This window comes from Notamacropus eugenii, chromosome 2 (assembly GCF_028372415.1).
Source record: "Notamacropus eugenii isolate mMacEug1 chromosome 2, mMacEug1.pri_v2, whole genome shotgun sequence".
NCBI lineage: Eukaryota > Metazoa > Chordata > Mammalia > Diprotodontia > Macropodidae > Notamacropus > Notamacropus eugenii.
In genome coordinates this window covers 449572416-449598937 of record NC_092873.1, presented here as the reverse complement: position 1 = coordinate 449598937, position 26522 = coordinate 449572416, and the positions used below count along the sequence as shown (strand labels likewise).

The following is a 26522-nucleotide window of genomic DNA, read 5'->3' as shown; positions in this document are numbered from 1 at the left end:
CTTAGGGTGAGATATCACCATATATAAATGTTATTCATCACATTTCTGTCTTACTGTTCCTAGATTTTATTATTAAAACTTTGTACTGGTAATACTTTCCTCTTTTCTCAGAAGAATGCTTCACTTCTCCCCTCCAACTTTCCCAACTAACATAGTTTAGGTAAAAGCAAGGAAAATGTATTGAGAATATACAGTGAATGAAACAAATCATGTTTTGGAAGAATAATATATCCTCTATACTTCACCTCTCACAACAAAAAAATTAAGATTATAATGGAACGAGGTCTTTCAATGCAAAAAACAAAACAAAACAACCAGTGGCTCAGGAAGACAGTGAACTTGTATAACAATCTCAAATAGCTGGATGACTTTAAGCAAATCATATAAGCTCCCTGTTGCCTCAATAAAGGACCTGGAAGAGACTTCTGAGTTTTAATTCTAACATTCTGATAAAATGAACTTAAAAGACTTCTTAACTATAAGGTGTCGATGCTATATTCCTACCCTCAACACACCTCTCTCTCTCTCTCTCTCTCTCTCTCTCTCTCTCTCTCTCTCAGGAGTCAAACAAAGCAGCACAGAGAAATGCCAGTTTTGCTTAAGGCTCATGTTGACCAGGGGTTCTTAATTTTTTTTGTGTCATGGATGCTTTGGCTGTCTAGTGAAGCCTGTGGACTCTTCTCAGAATGTTTTGGGTTTTTTTTAATTCATAATTGAAAGAAATGCTAAATTTTTGTTAGAGGCTAGTGAAATAAAAATATAATTATTTCTATCCACATTTCACAGGCCCTGTGAAATCTATGAAAGAGATTAAGAAGACTCTTATTAATCTGTAAGGCAGAGTTGAGATCAAATGCAAATTTCAGCAATAAATGTTTCCAAAGTAAATTATTCTTACAAAACAGGCTAAGCCAGGTACAGAGCACTGAGACCCACCATAGGCCCACCTGATACACTGAAAAAGCTGCTCTTGTTCCTGCTCAAATGTTAGAGATTTTCTTCAAATTGCACGAATACTGTAAAATATAAAACTAGGTTAGCCATTTAATGAAATTTAGGGTTTTCAGAATAAAGATGTCTAATATTAGTGCTTTTAAACCAATGGCGTAGAACAAAATCCCTTATCTATATTTAGTAATAATACCAAAGGCTGTGGTGTTTAAAAGCTTTTCTTGGAATATCTAGAGTTCTTAATATCTTGATCTTTAGTAGTTAAGTGCTTTCTCATCTTTCTAATCATCACATACAACAAATATGCATTATTTCCCCAGTAAACTGTAAGGTCCTTGGAGACAGGGCTTGTTTCAGTTTTTGTTTTTTAGCCCCAACATCTAGCACACCATGTTCCATGTAACAGGTCTTCATGAATGCTTGTTTGACTGGACTATAAAGTTCAAATAGTCTGTTTTCTGCGCAGTGCATAAAAATTTGATAGGGAAAGAAAAATTTGCTAGGAAAATCTTGATTACTCTGAGCAGTCACTTTTTAAATGGAATATTAATCAGAGATAAATTAACTACATTCTTCTATAACCTGTATCTTTTTCTGTGAAGGTGTTTTCTCCCTGTGGATTCTCAACCATGCTCACACAAACATGTGTAGCCACCTCTTCTCTAGATAACATATAACCTAAAACAGTGCCCTACCCTGAATAAAGCTGACAATGAGTAAACTGGTACTAATGATACACACTTGATGATAAAACTAAAATTTAAGACATACTTTCCCTTATTTATGTGGTAAGCTGATTTCTTCTTACATTTCAAATCTGGGTTAAGGGGGTGGTTTAAGCTGAATTATTTATTAATCAGCTCTGGGTTACTAGTTTGGGTTTGGGATATATGCCATTTTTAGGTATACACTGATAACATTTTTAATTGAAATTTCCATCCAATGCAAGAATCTTCTTTACAACATTCCACAAAGACTGTAATGCAACCCCTGCCTAAACATTTTTTATGATGGGAAATATGCCACCTCCTCACAAAATAGCCCATTGTATTGTGGATCACTTCTAACCATTAAAAGGAAGTAATATCCCTATAATGCCTACCAGTTAGTTGTAACACTGCAATTTGGAGTACTAGTCAATAAAGTCAATAAAGAAGGATTAATGTATTTTCTTTAAGACTGATTGATTCTCATTCTATTTTCCTAGCATTACACAAAGGCTGGATAGTCTATGACTGACATCCAAGACTTGACTGGGAAATATTAACAGAAAATAGGGTATCAAATCTGCAGTCCCTAAAATACTAACCCTTAACTTTCAATTCTCACGTAACAGTTCTAACAATATCTTAACATTTTCTAAAAGAAGTTGTATTCCATCACTGTGTGGTTTCACCACTGAACTACAAAATTAAGAATACAAAGTACCAATCTCCATGTTGCCAAAAAAGTTAGCCTAGCCTTAAAGTGCAATAGGAATAAGAATATTTAGTAGGTTTCCACAAGTCTTTATTGTTCATCATTTTATAGGCCATTCTTTGAGAAAGATTTCACATTTTCAAAGAATTTTTAAAATGTTGTATAAGCAAAATGACTAAAATGCTGACATTTGCCAGCACAGCCAAGGCAGTCTATATTACTGTCTGAAATTCTTTGCTCCAAACTTTTTAAAATAACACTGATGAACTAATGGAAGCAGCTTGCCTTCTCTGTGAAGTCTATGAGTATCAGCTGCTCCTCCAATAAAAGTCCCATTGACAAAAATTCTTGGAACCTGTTTAAGTATACAGAAAATAGGTTAGTTATTACTTTATCTTTTTTCAGTAATGATAATATTGCCTAATTAATACACTAAAAATATAACATTTAATTATAATGTATATAAATATAGTTCTTGCACGTTATAAAATGCCTTCCACGTGCATACAAATGCAAATAAACACAAACATATCTCCATACACAGGACCACAAACTTAAAGCTAGAAGGGCCCTTAGAAGTCATATGGTCTTTTTTTAAAAAAAAAAAATTTTTTTCCAGTTACATGTAAAAACAATTCTTTATATTCTTTTTAAAAAAAACTGATTTCCAAATTTTCTCCCTCTCCTCCCCTCTCATTGACAAAGAAAGCAATTTGATATAGGTTATACATGTGAAGTCATGCAAAAACAAAGAAATCATGTAGTCTTACAATCTCATTTTAAAGATAAGGAAAATGAGGCTTAGAGAGGTAAATTGAATTCTCCCAGCTCACATAGCTAGTAAGAGATAGAACTGAGTTTAAACCTAAGACATCAAAATCTAGACCAATTAGATTTTGCCATCCTCTTTCATGATACTTTCTCTCAGCCCTCTTAGTCAGTAAAGTCTTTCTTTCCTCTCACGTGCTTAGTCTGGACCCCTCTAATGCAGCTAGGTCACACAGTAAATACTGGTGGGCTTGTTGTTAGGAAGATTTAAGTGCAAATCTTACTTGAGACACTAGCTGAGTGACTCTGGGCAAGTCCCTTAAACTTTGTCTGCTTCCATTTCCTTTTCTGTAAAAATGAGGATAATAGCACCAACCTCTTACTGCTGATCAAATGAGATAAAGTAAAGTGCTTTGCAAACTGAAAAGTGTCAAATGAATTCTAATTATGATTATTATTTAGTATGTAATTCTGTTTTACAGTTTGAAAAGAATGTATACAAAAGGATATGTTTTATAAATGTAATAAATGTTATATATAAATTTATATAAATATATAAATCCACATAAATAAGCAAATAAATAAATATATGTTTTATAAACACATGCAGAGCCTCCACAATCTGATTCAACCCACCTTTCTAGTTTTCTCTCATAACTCTGCTCATACATATTATACTACAACCAAACTGAATTTTGTTATTTTCCCAAAAATTCTCTACACTTGGCTCCTCCTGTGCCCCAACATCCAACTCAGCAACACCCTTCAAATTTCCACAGCTTGGTTTGATCTCTCTTCTCTTTGACTTTCACAGAACCAAGTACCTTTTTTGTGGCACTCACCTCTTCTATGTGTACACTTTTCCTTTCTTAATACACTAAAAGCTCATTGAGGGCAGGAGCAGTATCTTATTCATCTTTGAATCTCTTATAGCACCTAGCATAATTCCTCACATGAACCAAATCTTCAAAAAGTATTTGACTGAACTGACACCTATTTCATGGTTAAATATTCTGAGAAATCTCTGAGTTTCTGAGGCTAAAACAGTTGGAAGACTGGCTAAGCCCTCAATTACATAATTAAATAAATTCAACTGTATTAGTTGAATGAAAAAAAAATAACCTAAACAGGACACAAAAATGCAATCAGAAGGGAAATATCAAGTTTTTAGTAATATGCTAAACAGTGAACAAATTGTCCAAAAAAACATCCGAATAAATTACAAAGAGGTTAGTGTCTGTGTGAACACTTACTGAAGAAAAAGTCTTATGAGATTTTAGAAGGTTACACAAAGATCTGCTTGCTAAGAAAAAAACTTCTGATGCATACTCCTCACCCTTTCACCACCAAAAGAGGGACAGGAGAAAAATCTATACATTAAATTAATTGTGCTACTTCCCAGTCTTGCCCTCTGGTTTTAGTATCCAAAGGGTTGGCTCAGGAAAGTACCACTTACTTGACTTCTGGACCTAAGCCTCCTCCAATTCTGTGTAACCACAGACTCAACTCAAAAGCTTGCTGGAGACTTGCTGTAGGTCCGGTACTATGTTAGGTGCTGAAGGAGATACAAAGATAACTTTGACATAGTCTTTACTTTCCAGGTGGATCACAAGAAAGTTAAGGAGTATGAGCTACGTACACACAACTACAATACAAAGTAGAATGTTCTAAAATGTTCTAAGAGAAGCACAAATGAAATGCAAAAAAAAAAAAGTTTATACTTTTAAGATAGGGAATATTAAGAATTTACTCACAGTTCTTGCGCCAGTCATTTTGTGAAGAGCATCCTGAAACTGGCTTCCGTATTTATGCATGTCCAATTCCACTGCAGTATATTTTATATCCATATCACTGAAAAGTTTTTTTGCCATTGTGCAATAAGAACAGGATGTTTTTGAGAAGATCACTACACAATTATGTGAAATTGTTTCCTATAAAGAAATGCATAATTTTAGTCTAGACTTTCTTGTGAAAGTGACTCTCAAGAGGAGGTCTAGGCATTTTAATAGTTCTAATAATCAAAGAGGTGCAAATTAAAACAATCATAAGGTCCTATCTTATACTCATCAAATTGGCAAGAATAATTTAAAACAACAAAAGGTGCTTGAAGGGGTGAGAGGTTTTCGTCTGTTACTGGGAGCTGCACTTGTTTTTCTAAGAGAGACGTTAGTTAATTCACAATAAAAGTTACAAAAATAAATCATACCCTTTAACCTAATAATTCCAATGTCAAGAATCTACTCTCAACATGTTACAAAACAAATACACATAAAAACTCTGTTCAAAAATTTTCAAGTCAGTCAATAAGCATTTATTAAGCACCTACTATATATGCCAATTCCTTTGCTACAGGCTGGGGATACAAAGGGAGGCAAAAACAATCAATGATGTCAAGGAACTCATAATCGATTAGAAGAAACAACAGGCAAACAACCATGAACAAAAAGATACAGATAATACATTAGAGACTATCTCACAAGGAAGATACTAAAATTAAAGAAATTCAAAGAAGGGTTCTTGAAGGAAAATGGGAAGCCAAGAGGCAGAAGTCAGGAGGGTGTGGTAGAAATTCCAGAGATGAGGGGCAAACAGGAAAAATGCAGAGTCAAGAGCCATAGTGTCTTGTGGAATGAGCAACAAGGAGGCCGGAGTCACTGGATCACAGAGTATATAGAAGGGAATAGTTTCAGAAGCCTGGAAAAGTAAGAAGGGATCAGGTTATAAAGAGTTTTAAAAGATAAAGTGAGGCACTAGGGAGCCACTGGAGTTTAATGAAAAAGGGAGTGCCATAGGCAGACCTGCATTTTAGGAAGATCGGTTTGACAGCTGAATTGCAATTATAATGGTAAAAAGTAACCTAAATGTCAATTTCTAGAAGCAACCTAAATGTTCAATAATAGGGAATGGTTAAATAAATTGGGGTACATTACACTAACGTAATGAAATAGTAAAATCAATCAGTAGGCATTTGTTATATGGCTCCTATGTGCTAGGCATTGGGATTATAAAGGCAGAGCTAAAATAGTCCTTGCCTTCAAGAAGCTTACATTCTACCAAAGACAAATATCTTCATACATGCATACTAAAATTAACAGAGGGTAAATTATTAGAGGAGTTACAAGCAGCTAAGGAGAAATCAGGAAAGGCTTCATGCAAGAGGTGGTGAGTTTTGATGAAAACTAAACATTCTAAGACAAGTGAAGCAAGTGAATTCTAGACCAGAGGGATAACCTGTGCAAAGGCAAGGAGAGGAAATGGAGTGCCTCGTGAAGCACAGAAACCCAGCTTAGCCAAACCAAAGAGTAAACGAAGGAGAATAATTTGTACCAAGGACAGGGAGATTTAAAACATGTAGATACCAATGAGGCTAGGCAAGAGGAGAGGAGGGCTCCAGCTAGGGTGGTTACTGTACATAGTATAGGAAAAGAGTACTAGATTTGGAGTCAGAGAACCTGGGTTCAAATCCTAGCCCTTCCACTAGTTGTGATCCCAGGCAAGTCACTTAACTTTTCTGTACCTCAGTTTCCTCATCTGCAAAATCAGAGAGAAAGACTAGCTGATCTGTTAGGTCCCTTTTAATTTTAAATTTGTCTTCTTCCATAAATTGTCCCCTTTGGCATCCTCACTCTTATCACTTATTTTCAATCTCTCCCTGTCTATTGCTTATGTAAAACTACCTCATCCTGAAAGAACTCTTACTTGACCCTGTCATCCCCAATAACTGTCTCCTCTGCCATTTGTGGTTCAACTCCTTAAAAAGGCTATAATAGGTGCGTCCACTTTCTCTCCTCTCACTCTCTTTTTAATCCCTTACAATCTGGCTTCCAACCCTATCATTCCACTGAACCTACCCTCTTCAAAGTTACTAATGATCTCTTGGTTGTCCAGTCCAATGGCCTTTTCTCAGTCCTCGCTCTTCTCGATCTCTCTTGAGCCTCTGACAACACTGATGACTTTCTCCTTGATACTTTCTTCTCTATAGCTTTCAGGATGGCACTGTCTCTTGGTGGTAGTACTCCTACATATCTGATCACTTCTTCTCAGTCTCCTTTGCTAAACGATATCTAAATCATATCCCCTAACCATAAGTATGCCCTCAGGGTTCTGTCCTGTGTCTACTTCTCCCTCTATATTATTTCACTTGGTGATCTGATCAGTTCCCATGAATTTAATTATGATCTCTATGCTGACGATTCTCAAATCTATATTGCCCTAATCTCTTTGGTGAACTTCAATCTCACATCTACAACTGCCTTTCAGATATCAGGAGTCATTCTGGATTCTTCACTACCTCTTAACCCACTCCTTCCCATGGACATCTAATCTGTTACCAAGTTTTTGCAACATCTCTTAAATATGCCCCCTTCTCTCCTCTGACACTGCCACCACTCTAATGCTGGTCTTCATCACCTCATGCCTGAACTATTACAACAGCCTGCTGATGGGCTTCCCTGGCTCATCTCTCCCATTTCCAATCCATCTCCATTCAATCATTAAAATGATTTTCCTAAAGTCCAAACACGACTATGCCATTTGCCTACTCAATAAACTTCAGTGGGTATATCGCTTCCAAGATCAAATATAAAATGTTCTGTTCGGCATTCAAAGTCCTTCCTAAGTTAGCCCCCTTCTACATTTCCAATACGTTTACACCTTACTCTATGGCACACTACACTCCAGTAACACTGGCCTCTCCTGGCTATTCCATAAGTAAAACACTCCCTCTCTCAGCTCTGGGCATTTTCTGTCCCCCATGTCTGGAATGCTCTCCTGCTTCAATTTCACCACCTAGCTTCCTTTAAGTCCCAACTAAAATCTTACCTGCGACAGGAAGCCTTCCCAACCCCTAATTCCTATGCCTTTCCTCTGTTAATTATTTTCTACTTATCCTGTATATCCCTTGCTTTGCATTCAGTTTGTTTGCATTCAGTTTCCCTCATTAAATTATAAGCTCCTTGAGGGCAGGGACTATTCTTTGCCTCTTTTTGGACCCCCAGAGTACAGTGCCTGGCACATAGAAGGCACTAAATAAATGTGTGATTGATTGCTAAAACAAGACTTAGAAACTCACTGGATATGTGGGTAGGGGTGAGGGAGGAATCAAGTATACGTCAGAGGTTGCAAATATTGGTGACTGGAAGAACAGTGATGCTCTAAATAGAAATGGGAATGCAATGCAAATAAGGTCTATGAGTATCAGGAATACAAAGATATATGAAAAGACTTTTTAAAAATAAAAAGCAAAAAAGCAAAACCAGAACTATGAAACACTAACAATATAAGAAGAGAAATAAATGATAACAAATGTAAAAAAGAATCATGATAAGAATTTTAGAGAAGGTACCTAAAAAGTTCCATTTTACGTGTTAAAATAACAAAATTTAATTAGTACTGTTGATAATAAGGTTTAATTAGTACAGCATTGTTTATAATCTTTTTTTTTAACTCAGATGTGATTTGTAAATTCAGTATGAGTTAACAATGTGGTATGGTAACCAAAAAGTATAATAAAATCTTGGGTTTCATTAACAGATGCCAAAATAGCTAGAACAAGTTAGAAAACAGCTCCTGTTGTAATTTGTTCTATTTAGAGCAAATCTGTTTTTACTATATTGATTAGAGTGCCACAGTTCGGAAAGGAGGTTTTACAAAATGTAAACACATCCAGAGGAGAACTATGATCAGTAAGTCAACAAACCTTTATTAAATTCCTACTATATATCAGGCTCTCAAGATCTCTCTCAAGACCTTTGGATTTGACTGTGCAACATGGGAGACACTGGCACAGGACCACTCAGCATGGTGTGCCCGCATCAGAAAGGGTGCTGGGCTCCATGAGCAAAGTAGAATTGAAACAGCAGAAAGTTAATGTGGGACGTGCAAATCTGCAGTAGCCACTCCAAATATGCACATGGACTATCTGTGGTAGAACATTCCAAGCTCGTCATGGTCTGATCAGCCACAGTCGGACACACTGAAACTCCACTTTATCATGGTGATGCCATTTTGGTCCTCTTCGAAAATGAAGGACAATAACAACCATACCACTATATATCAGGCACTGTTCAAGGTACTGAAGCTACAAAGACAAAAATGAATCAATCACTTCCCTCGAGGGCAAGGTAATAATGTGTGCACATGTATCTATGCATACATTTAAGTACGCATGTCAGTAAAAAATACAAAAAAGTTAATTTTGCACAAGAGAAAGGCTTTAAGAAAAAGGCAGCATTTCTACTTTGAAGGAAACAAGGGATTTTAAGAGGCAGAGTTGAGGAGGAAGTATATCTTATGTATTATGAGACCTGGGGAATACTAAAGTGCAAAAAAAGCATCACTGGGCAAAAAGCCAGTGAGAAGGCAGTGCCAGTCTGGCTGCATCACAAACATACATGAAGGAGAGTTATGTTTAATAAAGCTGAAAGGGTATATCTTGGCAAGATTAAGAGGGTCTTTAAAAGCCCAGGGAATTTACATTTAAATCCTAAAGACAGTAAAAAGTCACTGGAGATTCCTGAGTAGAATGATTTATTCACTCATGGGCTTTAGGAAAATCCCTCTGGCAGCTGTGTAGAGAATGGACTGGAGTAGGAGGACACACAAGAGAGTTCAAACATGAGGCCATGGTAATCATCTAAGGCAAGAAATAAACACAGTCCTGAATTAGGGCGGTGCATGGGTAAGGGAAAAGAAGAGGGCAGTAGGAAAGACTTGAGAAGGTATAAATAGCAAGATTTGGCAACTGATCGGATATGTGGGATCAGGAAGAAGCAGTGCAGGATGATGCTGAGGTTATAAAACTGCATGTAAAACTAGTTATATAGTGGTTCCCTCAACAGAAATAGGAACTTTGGGAGAGTGGTAGGATGGAGAAAGGGAGTGGGGGGGCAGGGGAGAGAGAAGAGGGATGAAGAGGAGAGAAGAAAAGTTCCACTATATACATGTTGCATTTGAGATGCTTCTAGGACATCCAGTTTTGTAATGTCCAATAAGCACTTAAAGATATATGAGTGGAGTTCAGGAAAGACAAAAAAGTTGATCTGAGTCATGCACGGAAATCATAATTAAACCAATGCAAGCTAAGGAAGGCACCAGATGTGAGTGAATAGAGAGGAGAACCCAAGACAGAGACTTGGGATAGACCCACAATTAGGAGGTGTGATAGGGGTGAATGAGCAAAAGAGCCTGAGATGTAGCAGTCAAACAGATGAGAGAATGGAAAAAGAAAAGTTTCATAAAATCCCAGGAAAAGTATTCAGGAAGAAAGAGTCAAAAAGAACAGTGTGAAATGTTGCCAAAAGGTCAAGAAATCTGACAAACTGTTATCACACTTAGCAATTAAAAGATCATTGTCTATGATCATATAATGGTAAGACTACTAAAGACCATGCCATGAAGTTCATCTGAAGGAACTGAATTTTGATTTGAAAAAAATTATACTTGGCAGACACAGTATATGATGGCTCTCTTCAAGTATTTGAAGGACTATCGTTTAGAAAGGTAATAATAACAATAATGATAAACATCTACATGATGTTTTAAAGTTTGTAAAGTACTTTAGATATATTATCTCATTTGATCTTCACCACCACCCTATGAGGATCAATGCTATTATTACTCTGATGAGGAAACTGAGGCTAGAAAAGCTTAAGTGCCTTGCCCAGGTTCACACAGCTGGCAAGTGCCTGAGGAAACATTTTAATTCAAGGCTTCCTGACTTCAAGTACAGCTTCTTATCCACAAACAGGTTCTGCTTGCCTGCACAGTGTAGAACTTCAATGGGTGGAAATTGTAGAAGGGCAGATTTCAGTTTATTATAAGGAAAAACTTCCTAACAAATTAAAGCTTCTCAAGAAATGAATGAGTTACCGTGGAAGGAAACAGATCTATCATCAAAGGTCTAAGTGAAACCCTAGTAAGATATTTCATCTCAGGTAGAGGGGAAACTATATAATTTCTGATGTTCTTTCTAGGACTCAAATTTTTTTAATGTTAAATTTAAATCCCTTAACACAAGCATTAATGCCAGCACATCTTTTAAGATGATTACAACTCATAATAAGTTGCTTTTAGTACATTAATGGACTGAGGGAAAAGAAAAACAGAAGGCCTATTTCACTAAGTTAACTGGGTAACAAGCTGAAAAAAATAAGGGAAAAAAGGAAGGAGGCTAAAAAGGTTGTGTGTGAGAGAGAAGAGAGTGAAGAAGAGAGGACAGGAGAGGAAAGAAGCAAAAATGGTATTGCATAATCTAAAACAGAAGAAAGGAGACTGTAGTGAAGAGGTACCAGGTCAATTAAGTTCCCTACATCAACACCTAGATACAGTCAGTGGCACAGCTTTGTTGCTGTCCAAAGTGACCTCATGATGGGTCACTGGGGAGATGCAACATTCACCTAGCCACCCAAATGTATGGGACATTAATAAACTAGATTTTTACTTATTTGAGGCCTAGGACTAATGAGTCCCAAGGATTATATGATCTTCATAGATTTTTTTAAAATAACAGATTTTAAAATATTACTGAATTGACAAATACTTTGCTGAACTACCAATGACAGAGTAAAATGTTGAGAAAATCCATTAAATCAATTAAGATTACAGAGTTCACTTTTCATAATTAAAAAAAAACAACACCTGATGTTGAACTGCACTCACCTGGATCTGATTTATAGGAGCAATTTCTGATTTATCCATGGAAGAGGATGTTCTATTCCCCATCCTAAGGGGGGGAAAATTAAAATTACACAACTCTTTTTTTTATACCTTTTAAGGATAGCAAATCACATATGCATCATTTTAGAGAGAAAAATGTAAAAATATAAGTTACAAAACAGATAAATTAGGTGAAGGCCATTCACATCAGAAAAAAAGATACCTTAATTAAAGTATTTATTGAAGAGTTCCTTTGAATAGTACATTTCCCACCTCTGACTCCTCAACTACATTTAATGATCAGTTATATATTCAACATCAAGAATTCATCGTGCAAGAATTTACCAACTTACCTAGATTCCAGAAAACCACAATTCCATAGATTAATCAAGAAAATATATGTCCATAACAATTTCAATTCAGTAAACTTTCTCCTATCCTAAAATTCACTTTTCCTATATAACCATAAGTTTAGCATTTTAATAGTGAATTTTCAAAGGAAGGTTTTTACAGACATCCTCCCTTTTTTTCTTTTGTAGAAGGTTTTAAAACACTGTGAGAAAAGGACTACTGCACTGAGCCTGCAAAGTACAGCATACTCAGAATTTGAATGAAAGAGGAGGGGTGTGTGGTCTTATTCCCAACCCAATGCTTCAGCTGCTACAGTATATGGAATACCTTCTATCTGCAATAATTATTTCAACAAAGAAATTTTAAAAACAATCATGTTAATTCCAATAGATTCCCTCAAGAGCCCCACACTGTAGTATCAAGCTTTTTAAACTTGACAATTACAAGTCTAAGAACTGGGGTCCTTTTTCTGTGATAGTCACTGTTTTCAAATTTCTAGTGAAAGTGAGTATACTTTCTCAGGAACTGGTGATAATTTATTCCACTGCTGGACAGTTCCAGCTGTTGCAAAAGATCTTTATAAAGTTGAATTGACATCTTCCTGTCTTCAAGTTCCATCAGTATTGCATAGTGCTGACCTCTGGAACAATACACAACAGATCTCTTTCTTCCTCTAAGTGACAGTTCTTTAGAACACTTGAAATTAGGCAAAATGTCTCTCCTTTCCAAACTATATACATATCTTGGATTCTTTCAACTATTTTTTACTGTCATTTTGCAAGCCTGAGATCACCATCCTATTGTACTGCTCTAGAAAACACTTTTATTTGTAAAAATAAAAATAAAAAAAGTAAAAAAACACCCGTATTGTGGTAATATTACAGATGCAGTCTGACCAGCTCTAAATAGTTTGATTATGACTTTCCCATAATCTAAACACTATATTTCTCTTAACATCTTTTTCCTTCTTTTTTATTTTTTTGCAACTACATTGCACTCCTAAAGCATATTAAGCATTAGGTCAACTAAAACATAAGATCATTTTAAAATAAATTAACGTCGAACTAGTGTCTTTCTTTTCTGTACTTGTGCAATTGATTTTTAAACATAAACCAGGACTTTACATTTACATCTGCTAAAATTTTATCTCCGCAAAAGCTCTTGTGGTATGGACATAAATGGGAGCTTTTGAAGACTATATCTTAAAAGAGATCAATGGGAAAAGGCCAGTATGCAGAGGTTTATTACAAAGAGGTTGACTATCAGGTGATTTTTCTTTTGCCTAAAACAACCCATGAAATCCATTTTATCTTGTTAGCATTGCAATTAAAATGAACTGTCATCTGTTATATTAGGGATCTCTCCAGTTTTGTGCCAACTGGAAAACATAAGCATGTCTATGCCTTCATGTACAATCACTGATGATAGTGCTGAATGGCTAATAGGCATATCTCCATGGAATTCTAATAAACATATGCCATTAGTCTGACTTCCATTTCATCTATGTGGATATTCTCTTAAGTCATTGTATATTACAATTCTGCCATCCCTCAGTGAAAGTTTAATGAGTTGTCTCAACCCCCAAAATAAATAGATAATAAAATCATCACATCTACTCCTCTACTGGTGACAATATTTCTCAAACAGGGTTAAACCAATCCTCAGATGACAGCCTGCCATCAAACCCATCCCAAAGGCTTTTCTAATGCAGCAAGACTTGCCAGAGCTTATTCTCTCTCTGCTGGCATAACTTTCTTCTACCTACAGTCATATCATCCAAGTCATCTGAGGTACTGCAACTTTAACAGAGAACCATGGTGATCCCAGACATGAGATGACATCAAGGCACCATTCAAAACATCTTAGGGACAACTGTACCTAAATGACTGAAAATAAATTTAACGCTGCTGCTATTTAGCTCGTGTTTCATCACGATCCAAGATTATTTTGTGAAAGCCAGCTAAATGATTTCCTGAAACCAGTACATATGCCATTTCTCTTTAATTTACCTAATGAGTAACCTTCACCAGAAAAATGAAATAAGATTTATTCTAAGTGAATTTCATCTACTCCTAACGATGGTTAATTTTTCCTTTCTGAAATATTCCATTTTAATAGATGATCAGGGTAGTTAGCATCTCAAAGATCACAGGATCATCCATTTAGAACTGGAAGGCCATTAAGTCCAACCCCATCTTTTCCCAGATGAGCAAAATCAGGGACAAAGAGGTTCAATGACTTGCCCAAAGTCACAAAACTAGTATCTATGGCAGAATCTGGAACTGTCCTCCTGGTTCCCAGACAAGGCCTTAACCATGATATGTCATTTGGTACAACATAAAATTACATACAGTGCTGGTGTCACCTTTTGTCTATTCCTCAGCTCAACAAGCTCCAGAAAGCTACAATGACCACCCACCCAGAAGTGGCTCTAGGGATGTGATCCCTACCACTATATAAACTGATTTCTTAATTACAGTGGGAGATATGCTTACAAAGAAAACTGCTATTAGTCATTTTCTTTATAAGCTATAAAGACTATAAGATTCTTAGTAGTTAAATTGGGACATTAGAGGCCATCTAGTCTGGCCCATTCATTTCTGAAAAAGAGTGCTGTAGCATTCCCAACAAGTGGTCATTCAGCAGAAAGATTTCGAAGGAGCAACATACTACCTCAGCCCAACCCCAATTTAAGACTGCTTAAATACTTAGGAACTTTTTCTTCACAGTGAGCCTAAATGTGCTTCTTTGAGACTTCCCTTATAACCACTACTTTACTTCCTCTGGAACCAATAAAAACAAGATTCATTCCTTTTTCATAGGATAGTCCTTCAAATACTAGAAAACTGCTATCATGCTCCACTGTCTTCCTCTTCTCCAGGACCTGGCAATATAGTTCCTTGAACTAATCTTACATGGCATATTCTTCACTCCTTTCACCTTTCTGGGGACTGTCTTCTGCAAACATCCAACTTTATGTCATGTGGTAAGATGTGGCAATCAGAACTAAACATAATACTCCAGGACAGAATATACCAAAATTATAACCTTGTTGTTCTAAACACTAGGCTTCTCTCAAAAATGGAAGTTAGATTTTAAAAAGCACACAACTGCCTCCTTATTGTTTTTTTAATTTTGACAAGAATATGAATGAAGCTTACTTGTTTATAGTTTGTAGGGTTCACCTTCTCCTCCTTTTGAAAATTAGGACATTTTCCCCTTCTCTAGTTCACTAACACACCACCCATTTTCTAAGATCATTCAAAAAATGCTTGATATCTGGAAGTTCTTTCAAAGGTCTAGGATATCAAGGAATACGGAATTAATTTCACTGAAGATGGATGAGATTGCTGTCTGAACATCTTCCAGGAGTGGAGAATCTGCAGGCTATAGAACACATGTGACCTTCTAGGTCCTTGGGTGCTACCTTTTGACTGAGTTGACATTTTACAGAACAAAGCCTTTTATTATAGGGATAAGGCCATAAGTTCTCCAACCCTGATTCTCTTAGCATAGGCTCCAAGTCCCAGCTAACTACTTTGTTGAATTCTTCCACTTCTAAAAGTCATACTTACCTGAGGAGAAAAAAGGTAAGGGCTAAATAGTATGACTCCTTACAATTAACCAAAATCACCAGCCTACACTCGTCTCACAAATAATCCTTTACTTATTATTCCATTATCATCAGCCTACTTCCCCTAACCTCCTATACAATAATCTCTTCATTAATCTTTCCTGACTTTAAAAAAAAAGTTGCTTGTCCAATATAAACTTAAAGAAAAAGGAGTTAGATGTTCTTAAGAGCTCCTGTTTTTCCACAGCTAGATGATGCAATGAATAGAATGCTGGATTCTGGAGTCAGGAAAATGCGAGTTTAAATTCTGGCTCAGACACTAACTAGCTATGTGACTTTGGGCAAGTCAAATTCTTCATCTGTAAAATGGGGGTAGTAATAGCACCTACTTCACAGAGTTGCTGTGAGGATCAAATAACAGATGTGAAGACTGCATAGCTTCTATAAAGGTCAGTTATTACTAAAATGAAATGTTAAAGCTCTCTATAAATGCTAGTTATTTTTTCTATTTCCACTCCAGGAATTTCTATCTAAAGAACTGGAATCAGTACTTCACCATGACCAGTGCAGGGTAAACATTCTTGTTTTTGGCTCTTTTTCTAGATGCCATAGAGATCAACAAATCAATAAACATTTTTAAGCACCTACTATGTGGCAGAACCAAACTAAGCATCAGGGACACAAAAAATGGTAAAAGACAGTTCCAGTCATCAAGAACCTTACAAACTAACCATAAGATTACTACTTGGCAGACCAAGTATCCTGCATATATATAACAATGCAACTGAGTAGATTACTTATTTTCTACAGATCAGACTTCTTATATGCCATCTCTTTTAGTTAAATTACTTCTACAATCAGTTACTCTCACTCTATCTTGTTTCTTATTAGCTCCAACTTTAGAGGATGACATTTCAGCTCCTTAATGTCCAGGGTAAACATATCTTCTTTCCCCTACAGACTCAACACTCACAAACCATCTGTTTAATAATCTGGCCTAGAATTATATCAGAGATTGATGTTAAATTTACTGATGTGTAGTTTCTAGAATCTATTCTTCGCCTTTAAGAAAAAAATCAAACACTTGGTCTCCTCCAATCTCCTGGGCACTTCTATTTTTCATCATTACTATACAAACTGTGTTCCCAATATCTCACCTTCAAAATCCTCCAGGACCAGAAGTTATTAAATACAAGTCATCTGAACCTGGACAGCTGACTCATTTAAAGTGTTCTTTTACTATCTTCTTGTTTATCGTTCTGTTGCAATTTGCTCTCCTAACACTTCCAGTTTAAACACCACTATCTTTGCTCAATGGAAACATAATAGTAACAAAGTGGTTGTCTTATGTTAACAAATTAACATTACACTCTTGCAAGCAGCAGGCCTTCCCTTTCTTGTTCTTCTCCCCAAATACAACTACAGAAGATATACTCTATGATCCTTAGCAGCTTTTCCTAGGATCTATGGGCAGGGCTCATGTGGGGCCGTTATCCTTATTGAGGTCCTTAGGTTTTTATATAAATCCCTGATGGAGGAAACTCTCTGAATTTCCTGAATGTCCTTTTCCCACTGTCCAGGAATTCTGGGTTCTACTTCCTTAAAAAAAAGCACCCCAACTTCCAAACTCATCCAAATGACCCATGTCTGGAGAGCCCCCTTCCACACTCTAGTTGCTTAAAGCGCCCTCAGCCACATATAAAGAATTCCAGTTCCTATATCCCCTTCCCCCACTGATCAATTAAGAGAACAGGCAAATCATTTTATTAATAGCTAGCACTTTAACATCACAAGTCGCTTTGCAAAAACTATCTCATTTTATCCCTAAAACCACCCTGAGAAAGTACATGCTATTGTTACCCTCATGTCACAGAAGCGGAAAGGGAGGCTGGGGTGAAGTGACTGGTCCAGGGTCACACAGCCAGCATCTGGTCAAATTTGAACTCAAGACTTCCTGACTCCAGAAGGAGTTTACAAATTCTTTAATCTGTAAATTACTTTAGTGATATATACTCGCTGGCGATCGTGGTGCTGGAGCTAGCCTTTACTTTTAGGGGGTGATGGGGGTGGGGGGTAACTAAAGTCCTTCCTTCTCCCTCTCATAGTTTACGGGTAAAAGATGGGAACTCTTCCTCCCCTTCTTGTCTTGGGATTTCTGAGTCGCCCCAAGGCCGAGAGAACGGATCTTGACGGTGGTGGCGCCCTGAACCCCACCCGAGCTGTCTTGGGCGTCCAGAGGGAAGTAAGGAGGGAAGTAAGAAGGGAAGACCCCCCCGCCCCTAGGGCAGAAAGGGCGCCCCCCCCCCCAGCTACGTCAGAACCTCTACGAGTACAAGCCCACAAGGGTGCAGCCCCTACCCCAGCCCCCGCCCCAGGCGCAGGCCGAGGCTGCCCCCCCCCACTCCCCCGCTCGGGCCCTGGGGCTGCTCGCTCCCCCCCCCCCCCCCGAACGTGGGGGCCGCCCACCCCCCAGGCGACAACGCCTTCTCCCCTCCCTCCTCCCGCACCGTACCCGACCGTGACCGAGGCGCAGGAGCTGCAGCGTCTCTGGGCGAGGTGCCGGGCGCCTGCGACCGCCGCCCTGGTGAGCAAGGACATGGCCCGAGAGGAGACGGGGCCCCACCGCCGGCGGCGAGACCTGCCCTCCCCAGCTCGCCCGCGGCTCCCGGAGCCGGTCAAATCCGGGGTCGGAAGAAATCCCCCCCTTCCGGGACCGACCTAACGTCAGAAGAAGCGGACGCCGGGACGCCCCGCCCGGCCCGCCCCCAGGCCCGCCTGCTAGGCCGCGCTCGGTCTCACCAGCGCCGGCGTCCCCGGCTGAGCGGCTCGGCGTGGCCCAGTCTCTCCCCGCGCCCCCGGGGCCCCGTAGAGCGCGCCTGCCCGCTCTGGTGGGCGCGGGCGCGGGGGGCGGCGGGACTGCGGGCTGGGCCGGGCTGCCTTTGTTACGCCCTGATCCCGGCCCTGGCGGGTGGGGGATGTCCGGCAGCCCTGGGGGGAGGGGTGGGGGGCGAGATGGGAGAGACCCTTACCTGCGACCGCGGAGCCCGAGTCTGCCACTAAACTGCGGCAGAGCCCCGGCCTGGGGCGGGGGACGACGAGGCTTTGAAGAAGCGAATCGTTAAGGAGAAATTCTGCTGTCTTTTGGTTTTGCCAAACCTACATTTCCCCCATTTCCCTTTCCTAACCCTTCCCGCATAACAAGTTTTTTTAAAGAAGAAGAAGAAAAAACAAATCAACCCTACATCAATAAACCGAAAAAAGTCGGGCGGTGAATGCAATGTTGCATCCCCGTGGCCCCCCACCTCCACTGGGTTCTCCGGGCGCTTAGCCCCGTGGCAGGCTCCCAGTCAGAAAGCGTCCCTTGCTTGGGGACCAGGCTGGTTCTTTAGAACTTGGCCACATTCCTTTTCTTTCGATGGAGGGCGTGGGGGACGACACACACCACTTTTCTATAGGACCTACTGACATACCGTGGGCAGTCCTTTTAAACGTCATTTCCCAAGCCAAACAAGGATGCCAACAGCCCTCTGGGGTTTATACGGCACTCAGCCACGTAATTATACGGTGGGGATCCTCCACACCCTTTGCATTTTGCCTATAAGGCAATTATCTCTAACTCGATTTGAAAGATAGTCTATGGACTTTCCGGAAGCCAGTGGCAGAAATTGTCCCTGAAATTTCAAAAGCATTGATTGGAACCGGTCAGATTGTTTGTTTTGTTTTATTCCCCATGATACAGTAGCTGAGTTGATGATTCTGATGGCCAAGGTCCAAGTCAGAACTCTGTTTCCGATTGGAATTTCTTTTTTTTAATTATTTTATTTGTTTTCAGTGTTCTACAGTCACTACCATATATATATCTTATATTTTTTCCCCTCTCTCCCCACTCCCTTCCCACTCACTCCCCAAGAAGGTGTGCAATCTTATATAGGTTCTGCACATACATTCCTATTAAATACATTTTCACCTTAGTCATGTTGAGTAGAAGAATTAAAATGAATGGGAGAAACTATAAAGCAAAACAAAGCAAAACATAATACAAAATAAATGTTCTGCTTCATTCTGTGATCCAATTCCATAGTTCTTTCTTTGGATATGGAAGGCGATTTGCCTCAAAAGTCCTTTGGGAATTTTTTAGGTCCTTGCTTTGCTACGAAAGACTACATCTACTAGAAAAATTCCCACACTGTGGTCCTTGCTGTGTTCAAAGTTCTCCTGGATCTGCTCCTTTCACTCAGTATCAGTTCATAGAAGTCTTTCCAGGCCTCTCTGAAGTGTTCCTGTTCATCATTTCTTACAGCACAATAGTATTCCATTACATTCATATACCACAATTTATTCAGCCATTCCCCAACTGATGGGTATCCCCTCGATTTCCAGTTTTTGGCCACCACAAAGAGAGCTGCTATAAATATTTTTGTACAAGTAGGACCCTTTCCCATTTTTATGACCTCTTTGGGATGCTGTCCCAGAAGTGATATTGCTGGGTCAAAAGATATGCACATTTTTGTAGCCCTTTGGACATAGTTCCAAATAGCTCTCCAGAATGGTTGGATCAGCTCACAGCTCTACCAACAATGAATTAGTGTTCCAACTCTCCCACATCTTCTCCAATATTTATCATCTTCCTGTTTTGTCATGTTAGCTAATCTGATAGTTGTGATGTGGTACCTCAGAGCAGTTTTGATTTGCATCTCGCTAATAGTGATTTAGAGCATTTTTTCATATAAGATAGCTTTAATTTCTTCCTCTGAAAACTGCTTGTTCATATTTTTTGACCATTTATCAATTAGAGAATGACTTGTATTCTTGTACATTTTACTCAGTTCTCTATGTATTTTAGAAATGAGGCCTTTATCACAGACACTAGTTGCAAAAATTCTTTCCCAGTTTTCTGCTTCCCTCCTAATCTTGGTTGCATTGGGTTTGAATTCTATATTTTCATACCGCACAGTCACTCATGAAGCACAGACTGTGTCACAAAAATTCTTCCAGGGGTCTGTGATATCCCTGAGATGGGTCCTCCCTCCAGTGGTACATACGACCCAGGTGGTAGAATACAGTTGGAGAATGAAACATAGGCCGTCAGACATGGTCAACGTGTTGACTTGTTTTGCTTAATTTTACTTTGTAACAAGGGAGGGTTCTATTGGCGCTTACTGAGAAATGACAACGAAGGGAGGGAGAGAACCATGCTTTAATAAATATTAAACAAATAGATGAGGGGAAGGGAAGGCAGACAATATACCTTCAGTTCTAAATCCTATGATTCAATGAACTGAAAGGTTGAGAATGGGGTCTTCAGCGTAATTACATAGCTGAGTATTGTATAAAAATCAAATGGCTTGAGAATGGGGTCAATTCTTAAAAAGTTGTGTATTGTAGATAAAGCCTAGGTGAAGTGCATGATTTTTCAGGTAACTGATTCTTTCAGTGCCTGCATATTCCTGTGGCTATTTCAAGGAAATGTATCTTTCACTCCTAAATTTTGCATACATTCATATCAACATCTTTTTCATGTTTTCCTTCAAATAATGGGGCAAATTGCCAGAGTAGGATTTTTTTTAATAATTGTTCTGTATTGAGAAGTTTCTGGGTTCTTCAATTGTAAACATAGGGTGTATGGGGTATTAAGGGCAGACTCGCACCTTTGGTGTGGGGGCGTGCTGAGCCCTTTTCAGGACCTCTTGTGGTGTCCAACCAGTCACCCAACTCACCTGTGGCTCCCAAGAAGCTGTAGCATTCACAGTGTCTACATCCTGAGTAAACCTTCTCAAGCAGAGGCTAAACCATGTTGAGAGCAACCAACAAGTGGTCCAATTGCTCCCCCATCCCATAGGAATAGGCATGTGAGAACAATTTGTTCAGATAGACATGAAGGTGGCTGAAAGAAGGAGATGTGGAGCACTTCGAACTTGGTCAGAAATTGAAGATGACAAAGTCATCCACTGCAACCCTGGCCATTTGCCAGTTGTCCTGACTTTTGTCCTGCCACTGGACTTGGATGACTCTGAGTGACGCTGATGACTTTGTGCAACTTTGCCTTACTTAAGGCACACACACAAGACATCAGCTTGTGATGTCATTGGTCCCGTTTGGGTAAAAGAAAGGACAAACATCAACCTGTAAACATAATTTAAAAACATTCCAATGAAGTCAGCAAGCATTTATTAAGTAAGCATTGTAATGTAGAATTTAGATTATGAAAATAATACACCTGTCACTATAATTTACAGTAACCATGAGTCAACATAATATTTAGAACATTATGCTACAAGAAAAATCACAAACATTTAGAATGACTTTAAGTAATGACTTTCAGATTACTTGGAATTTAAATCACAAGGTTTTCTCTTTTTTATATACATAAAAAGAGCATGAGAGTTAGCTTTAAGTTCATGTTCACCAGTGTTATGGGCTATTGTATTAAATATCATTCAAAATAAAACCTAAAAGTTCTGTCAGTTCAACCTGCACCACTAAGGAGAAGGTTAGGGAGAGATTTTTGTGTAATTAGACCTGAAAGTGTCATAACTTTTATCACCTCATTTTCCCAATGGATGTTGTAAAGATCCTCAAACAAAAAAGAAATTAACTGAGTGTACAGTAGAACAAACTAATTTACATCAACTTTTTCCTGACTTCCACCTGGCATCATCTCCTGTTTAAAGAACATTCCCATAGTGATAAAATATGTGTTTTCTACTTCCAGAGTCTTTATAAGCTTAAGAAATCAAAACTAAATGCTTTCTATTAAGATGTGGGAAGATATTTTTAAAAAGATATTAAAGGACTGAATGAAAATGATCTGCAGTGCCATCTGGTGTTTAAAGCGTAGAATACATTTATTCTTTGACTTTTCCCCTTATCAAGTAACAACTAACCAATAATCATTAATCATTCTCTTATTTTCTTTTGTCAAGAGGATAAAATACTGATTGGATTGTTACATTTTTTTAATTCAAAGAGAAAAGTAATGAGCAAGGAGACTAGAAATAAAAATCTAAGAGGACATAAAGAATCTAAGAAATGTTTGTTTAGTTGATATGATTTGGTTGTAGAAGGGATGTTGGAGATCATCTAGTCTAACATTTAGGATTCCTTCTTGGTAAGTGATCACGAATTCAGGAAATACTAATTCAGTTAAGAAAATAGTAGATACAATTCTCTCTATATCTAACTGATTTATAAATTGCATTAAATCTTTTTTTTAAATTTAAGCTACAAGTACCATACAGGATAAAAAATCCATTTCATAAATCTAATATCATTATTATTAGTTTGGTTCTGAAGACTGAAAGTACTGAGGTGACACAGGGGAGCTTTTACACAGGAATGTTTACTTCAGAAGTTATAACATAAATAAACATACCCCCTCCAATTTGTGAGAGGCATAATCCGAGTCCCTTTTTGTGCTACCTCTGTCTTTGAGAAGTAGAAAGGGATTAGGTTCATAGTTTAGCTTGGTTACTTAAAGCATAGTCCCCATTCTAAGCCTAAAAATCCCACTAGGTATCGAGTGTCAGGATCCCTGATTTCTCAAAGTTTCTATGTGGATGTGACTGGCTGCTGTACCACCTGCAATCCTGGCTCCAAGGTCTCCATGGCTCAAATTCCTGGAATTTGGGGATCACCTTTGGCCTGCTGAAACTGAGGAAGAAACAAAGCCGAAACAAACACCCCTTAGACCTATTTCTTTTAAAGTAAAAAGGAGAGCTGGGGAAGGGCAAGTCTCCCCTCTACTCTATTTTGTTCTTGGTATCAACACTACTTGGAGCTAATAGAAGAGTCAAAAAAGATAGTGAACCATGCATGTACTACTTTTAAAGACACAGCGAGTGAATCAAGGAGGCTACCCTATCCACATGGTATTGGCAGAGTAGGCTCCACCTTCACTAAACTAGGGCATGTTCAAAAGCCAAGTTATACTTACATCATTTGCAGAGGTTCCCAAGTGTTCAATACTGCCCCCTGGGGGGGTGCTAGACTGATCAGGGAGAGAGTAGTAACCTCCAGTGCAACTGAATGGGGGAGGGGGGACATTGAATAAAAATAACGGGGTGGTGGAAGCATAAGAAAAAAGAGATCAGAAAATTTAGAAAAACCGTTCATTTATATTTCATCTGTTATGTGAGTTAAAGTCATAATGGTTGTATTATTTCCAAATAAACACCAAAATTCAAGTTATTAACTGATCAGTGGTCAAATACACCAACAAGTCTTAAAAAGCAAGTGTTGGCAGGTGAGCATTTCGGGCATTGTCAGGAAGTCCAGCATTCATTGACAAGAGTATGTGCATGGAATGACTTGTTTACAATACAATACTATAAGGTTACATGAGACAATATTGCATCATCTAAATTTTAATGCAGGAACCCCCCCCCCAAAGTTACAATAAATTATTAAATTTGCATCATTTTATAAAAAAAATTTTTTTGAAATGACACAATTTTTTTTTAAAAGTTAAAGGGTTAAAGATTCCCACAGGGCACTGAGTAATTTTTTTTTCAAAAGGGGGCAGTAGGCCAAATAAGTTTGGGAAACTGTTTTAGAGCAAAACAAAACTACAAAAACAATCCACTGACCTTATTATTCATACTGAATCAGGTAAGTTGATATAATTCAATGGTTTCCATCACAAAGAGACAGGAGGATAGGGTCATTATGGCATATTATACCCAATCAAATTACACTAGAAGTTTTAGCTGATGGCAATATTCATTAATTTTTGTTTTAAAGTGTTTGTAATAATCTGAACCTTCTTGGAGAAAAGAAAAAAATAAGTAGATTAATGCCATTCTAAGTTTATGTAATGTAGTTTAATTGGACCTTCAAATCTACTCAGCACATTCATCTCTAGTTGATTTCAAATTCCCCAAAATACTTTCAAACATTCCCTCCCATTCTGTACCCCACTACATTCTCCTAGGTCCCTTCCACTGCAGATGACCTTACCTCCTAGGTGGTGAAATTATGGCCATCCAATATGAGTTCCCTCAATTTCTTGCCTCTTGACTATATAATTTTTCTTTCTTCACCCTATTTTTCTTGAAAAAAAAAAAACAAAACCCAAAAGATTCCTACTTTCCCAAAATAAACCCTTCATTTATTTCCTCAGTCTTGAAATGGACGGACCAAGACAAGCACAGGCAAGAGTTAATTGAGAATTTGGGAGCATCTTTATTAGCCAGCAGCTGTCCACTAAGGAAGAAGCCCCGAACAAAGGTGTGCGTGCCTTTTAAGCATCTTAGCACCTCCCGGTACAGCCTTGCGGTTCCAATAGCACACATTTTTCACAGAACAGTTTTGACAGGGGTTCCTAGGTACTGCTAGGCAAGGGGGCACAACAGAGAGGGGGGCCCAGGCAGCTGCTAGGCAAAGGGGTACAACAGAGAGGGGGGCCCAGGCAGCTGCTAGGCAAAGGGGTACAATAGAGAGGGGGACCCAGGCAGCTGCTAGGCAAAGAGGTACAACAGAAAGTGTAGCCACTAACAGTAAGTGGCTACTAGGCCCAACCCTGCCTAGAAACTCAACAGACATTTCTCAACCCAGGGGCTCTGGGAGGGAGGGGAAATAATGTCCACTTCAGTCTCATCTATCCTCTCTTACCTCCTCCAGATGCTTGCTTTATTATCTCATCTTAGTTTAGTATCAGGGAGAGAGTGTTAGATTTAGGATACACCATGACTCTGACCTTTAGTTTACTGTTCTTAAGTAGGGATCAGAACACTTGTCCTTTACTTCTCACAGTTGTGAGGACCAGGTAAGACCTATGTGATGTTTGGAAATCTTAAAAGCACTACGTAAATATGAGCTATTATTATCCCTCCTCTAGTGGCTTTTTTCATTCTACTTAGAAACAGCCTCAGGTTTCCCATATACTAAAAGAAACTTTCCCAGGATCCTTATTGTTCCCTCAAGATAGCATCGAATTTCTCTCCCCCCTTTAATTAACAAATTACCTGGGAATTACATTTCTGGTGATGATACCATCTGTTCCAGTTCTAAATTGATTTTCCTAAAATCAATCCTCCCTGTCCTTGAGCCTAAACTGAAGGATCATTTTTTACTTGCCCCTCTTCTAGTTACATCTCCTTACGCCATACCCTCTTTGTCTCTGGAAATCTAAATCTAAAATGTGTCATTTTTTAGCTTATTTGCAATATAATGGTCTCTTGAGTCTAGGTGGTCCCCTCAGATACCTAATGGAGTTCATATAAGATGAAAAAATGGTGGCAAAATTACAATAGCCCAGAGCTCCCAATTAGGGAAACTGATAACCTTCAGGCAAAGATATGACTATCTGGCCTACTTTAAAGTTGTTTATCTCTGTGACTAGACTCACTTGAGTAGAGAGAGTTGGAGAAAGAGCAGACCTTTGTATTGAAACTTGCTTGAGGCCTTGAAGAGGTGGACACAGCACTGGTAGCTTTAGTAGAGCTATCTGCTTTGAGGTAAGCCCCTACAGGTGTGGGCTTATGGCTCTGTTTTCCTTTTCTTGCTTCTCCTGCTCTGCTGTGCTTCTGATTCTTGGTCAGAGTTGAGGGGGCCACTGTTGTTTAGCTCTCGAGGTTTCCACTCCTTACTATCAGTCTGTTTCTTGAAGACCATGTGTGTCTCTGGGCTGTGTTTCAATCCCACCTTACAACGCAAAAATGATGATAGTCCCAAATTATTTTCAAGGCTCTCTGAAGGGAATTTTGTGTCTTTGAATAACAAATCCTAGGATGTCAATAAGTTCTCAAACTCTCTATTGTACTTTTAAGTATACTTGTTCTATCACCCCAAGAAATTATAAATTTCT

General features: G+C 38.5%; 1 protein-coding gene across 9 annotated transcripts; it reads right to left on the bottom strand.

Annotated features, from left to right (window-relative positions):
• Nucleotides 1–2443: 2443 nt before the first annotated feature.
• On the bottom strand, nt 2444–19315 carry GLRX2 (glutaredoxin 2). Of its 9 annotated transcripts, none has more exons than XM_072648347.1 (5): nt 18231–18427; nt 15306–15443; nt 11797–11860; nt 4893–5069; nt 2444–2725 (listed from the first exon to the last, which is right to left on the bottom strand). In XM_072648347.1, the coding sequence occupies exons 3-5, from the start codon at nt 11857–11859 to the stop codon at nt 2588–2590; spliced, it is 378 nt and encodes a 125-aa protein (XP_072504448.1). In that variant the 5' UTR covers nt 11860; nt 15306–15443; nt 18231–18427; the 3' UTR covers nt 2444–2587. The 9 variants fall into 9 exon arrangements, with proteins under 9 accessions (XP_072504448.1, XP_072504451.1, XP_072504450.1 ...); XM_072648350.1 differs by lacking the exon at nt 18231–18427 and adding an exon at nt 17829–18011; XM_072648349.1 differs by lacking the exon at nt 18231–18427 and adding an exon at nt 17717–17974.
• Nucleotides 19316–26522: the final 7207 nt, after the last annotated feature.

Bases quoted from the DNA above. Each gene is read 5' to 3' on its own strand.
- GLRX2 (XM_072648345.1), bottom strand. From the start codon at position 18,316: ATGTCCTTGCTCACCAGGGCGGCGGTCGCAGGCGCCCGGCACCTCGCC. The intron at 11,861-18,230 runs GTACGGTGCGGG...TCCCCCCCTTAG, and splicing joins TGCGCCTCGGTCACGGTCGG to GATGGGGAATAGAACATCCT. The intron at 2,726-4,892 runs GTGAGTAAATTC...ATACTTAAACAG, and splicing joins AAATGACTGGCGCAAGAACT to GTTCCAAGAATTTTTGTCAA.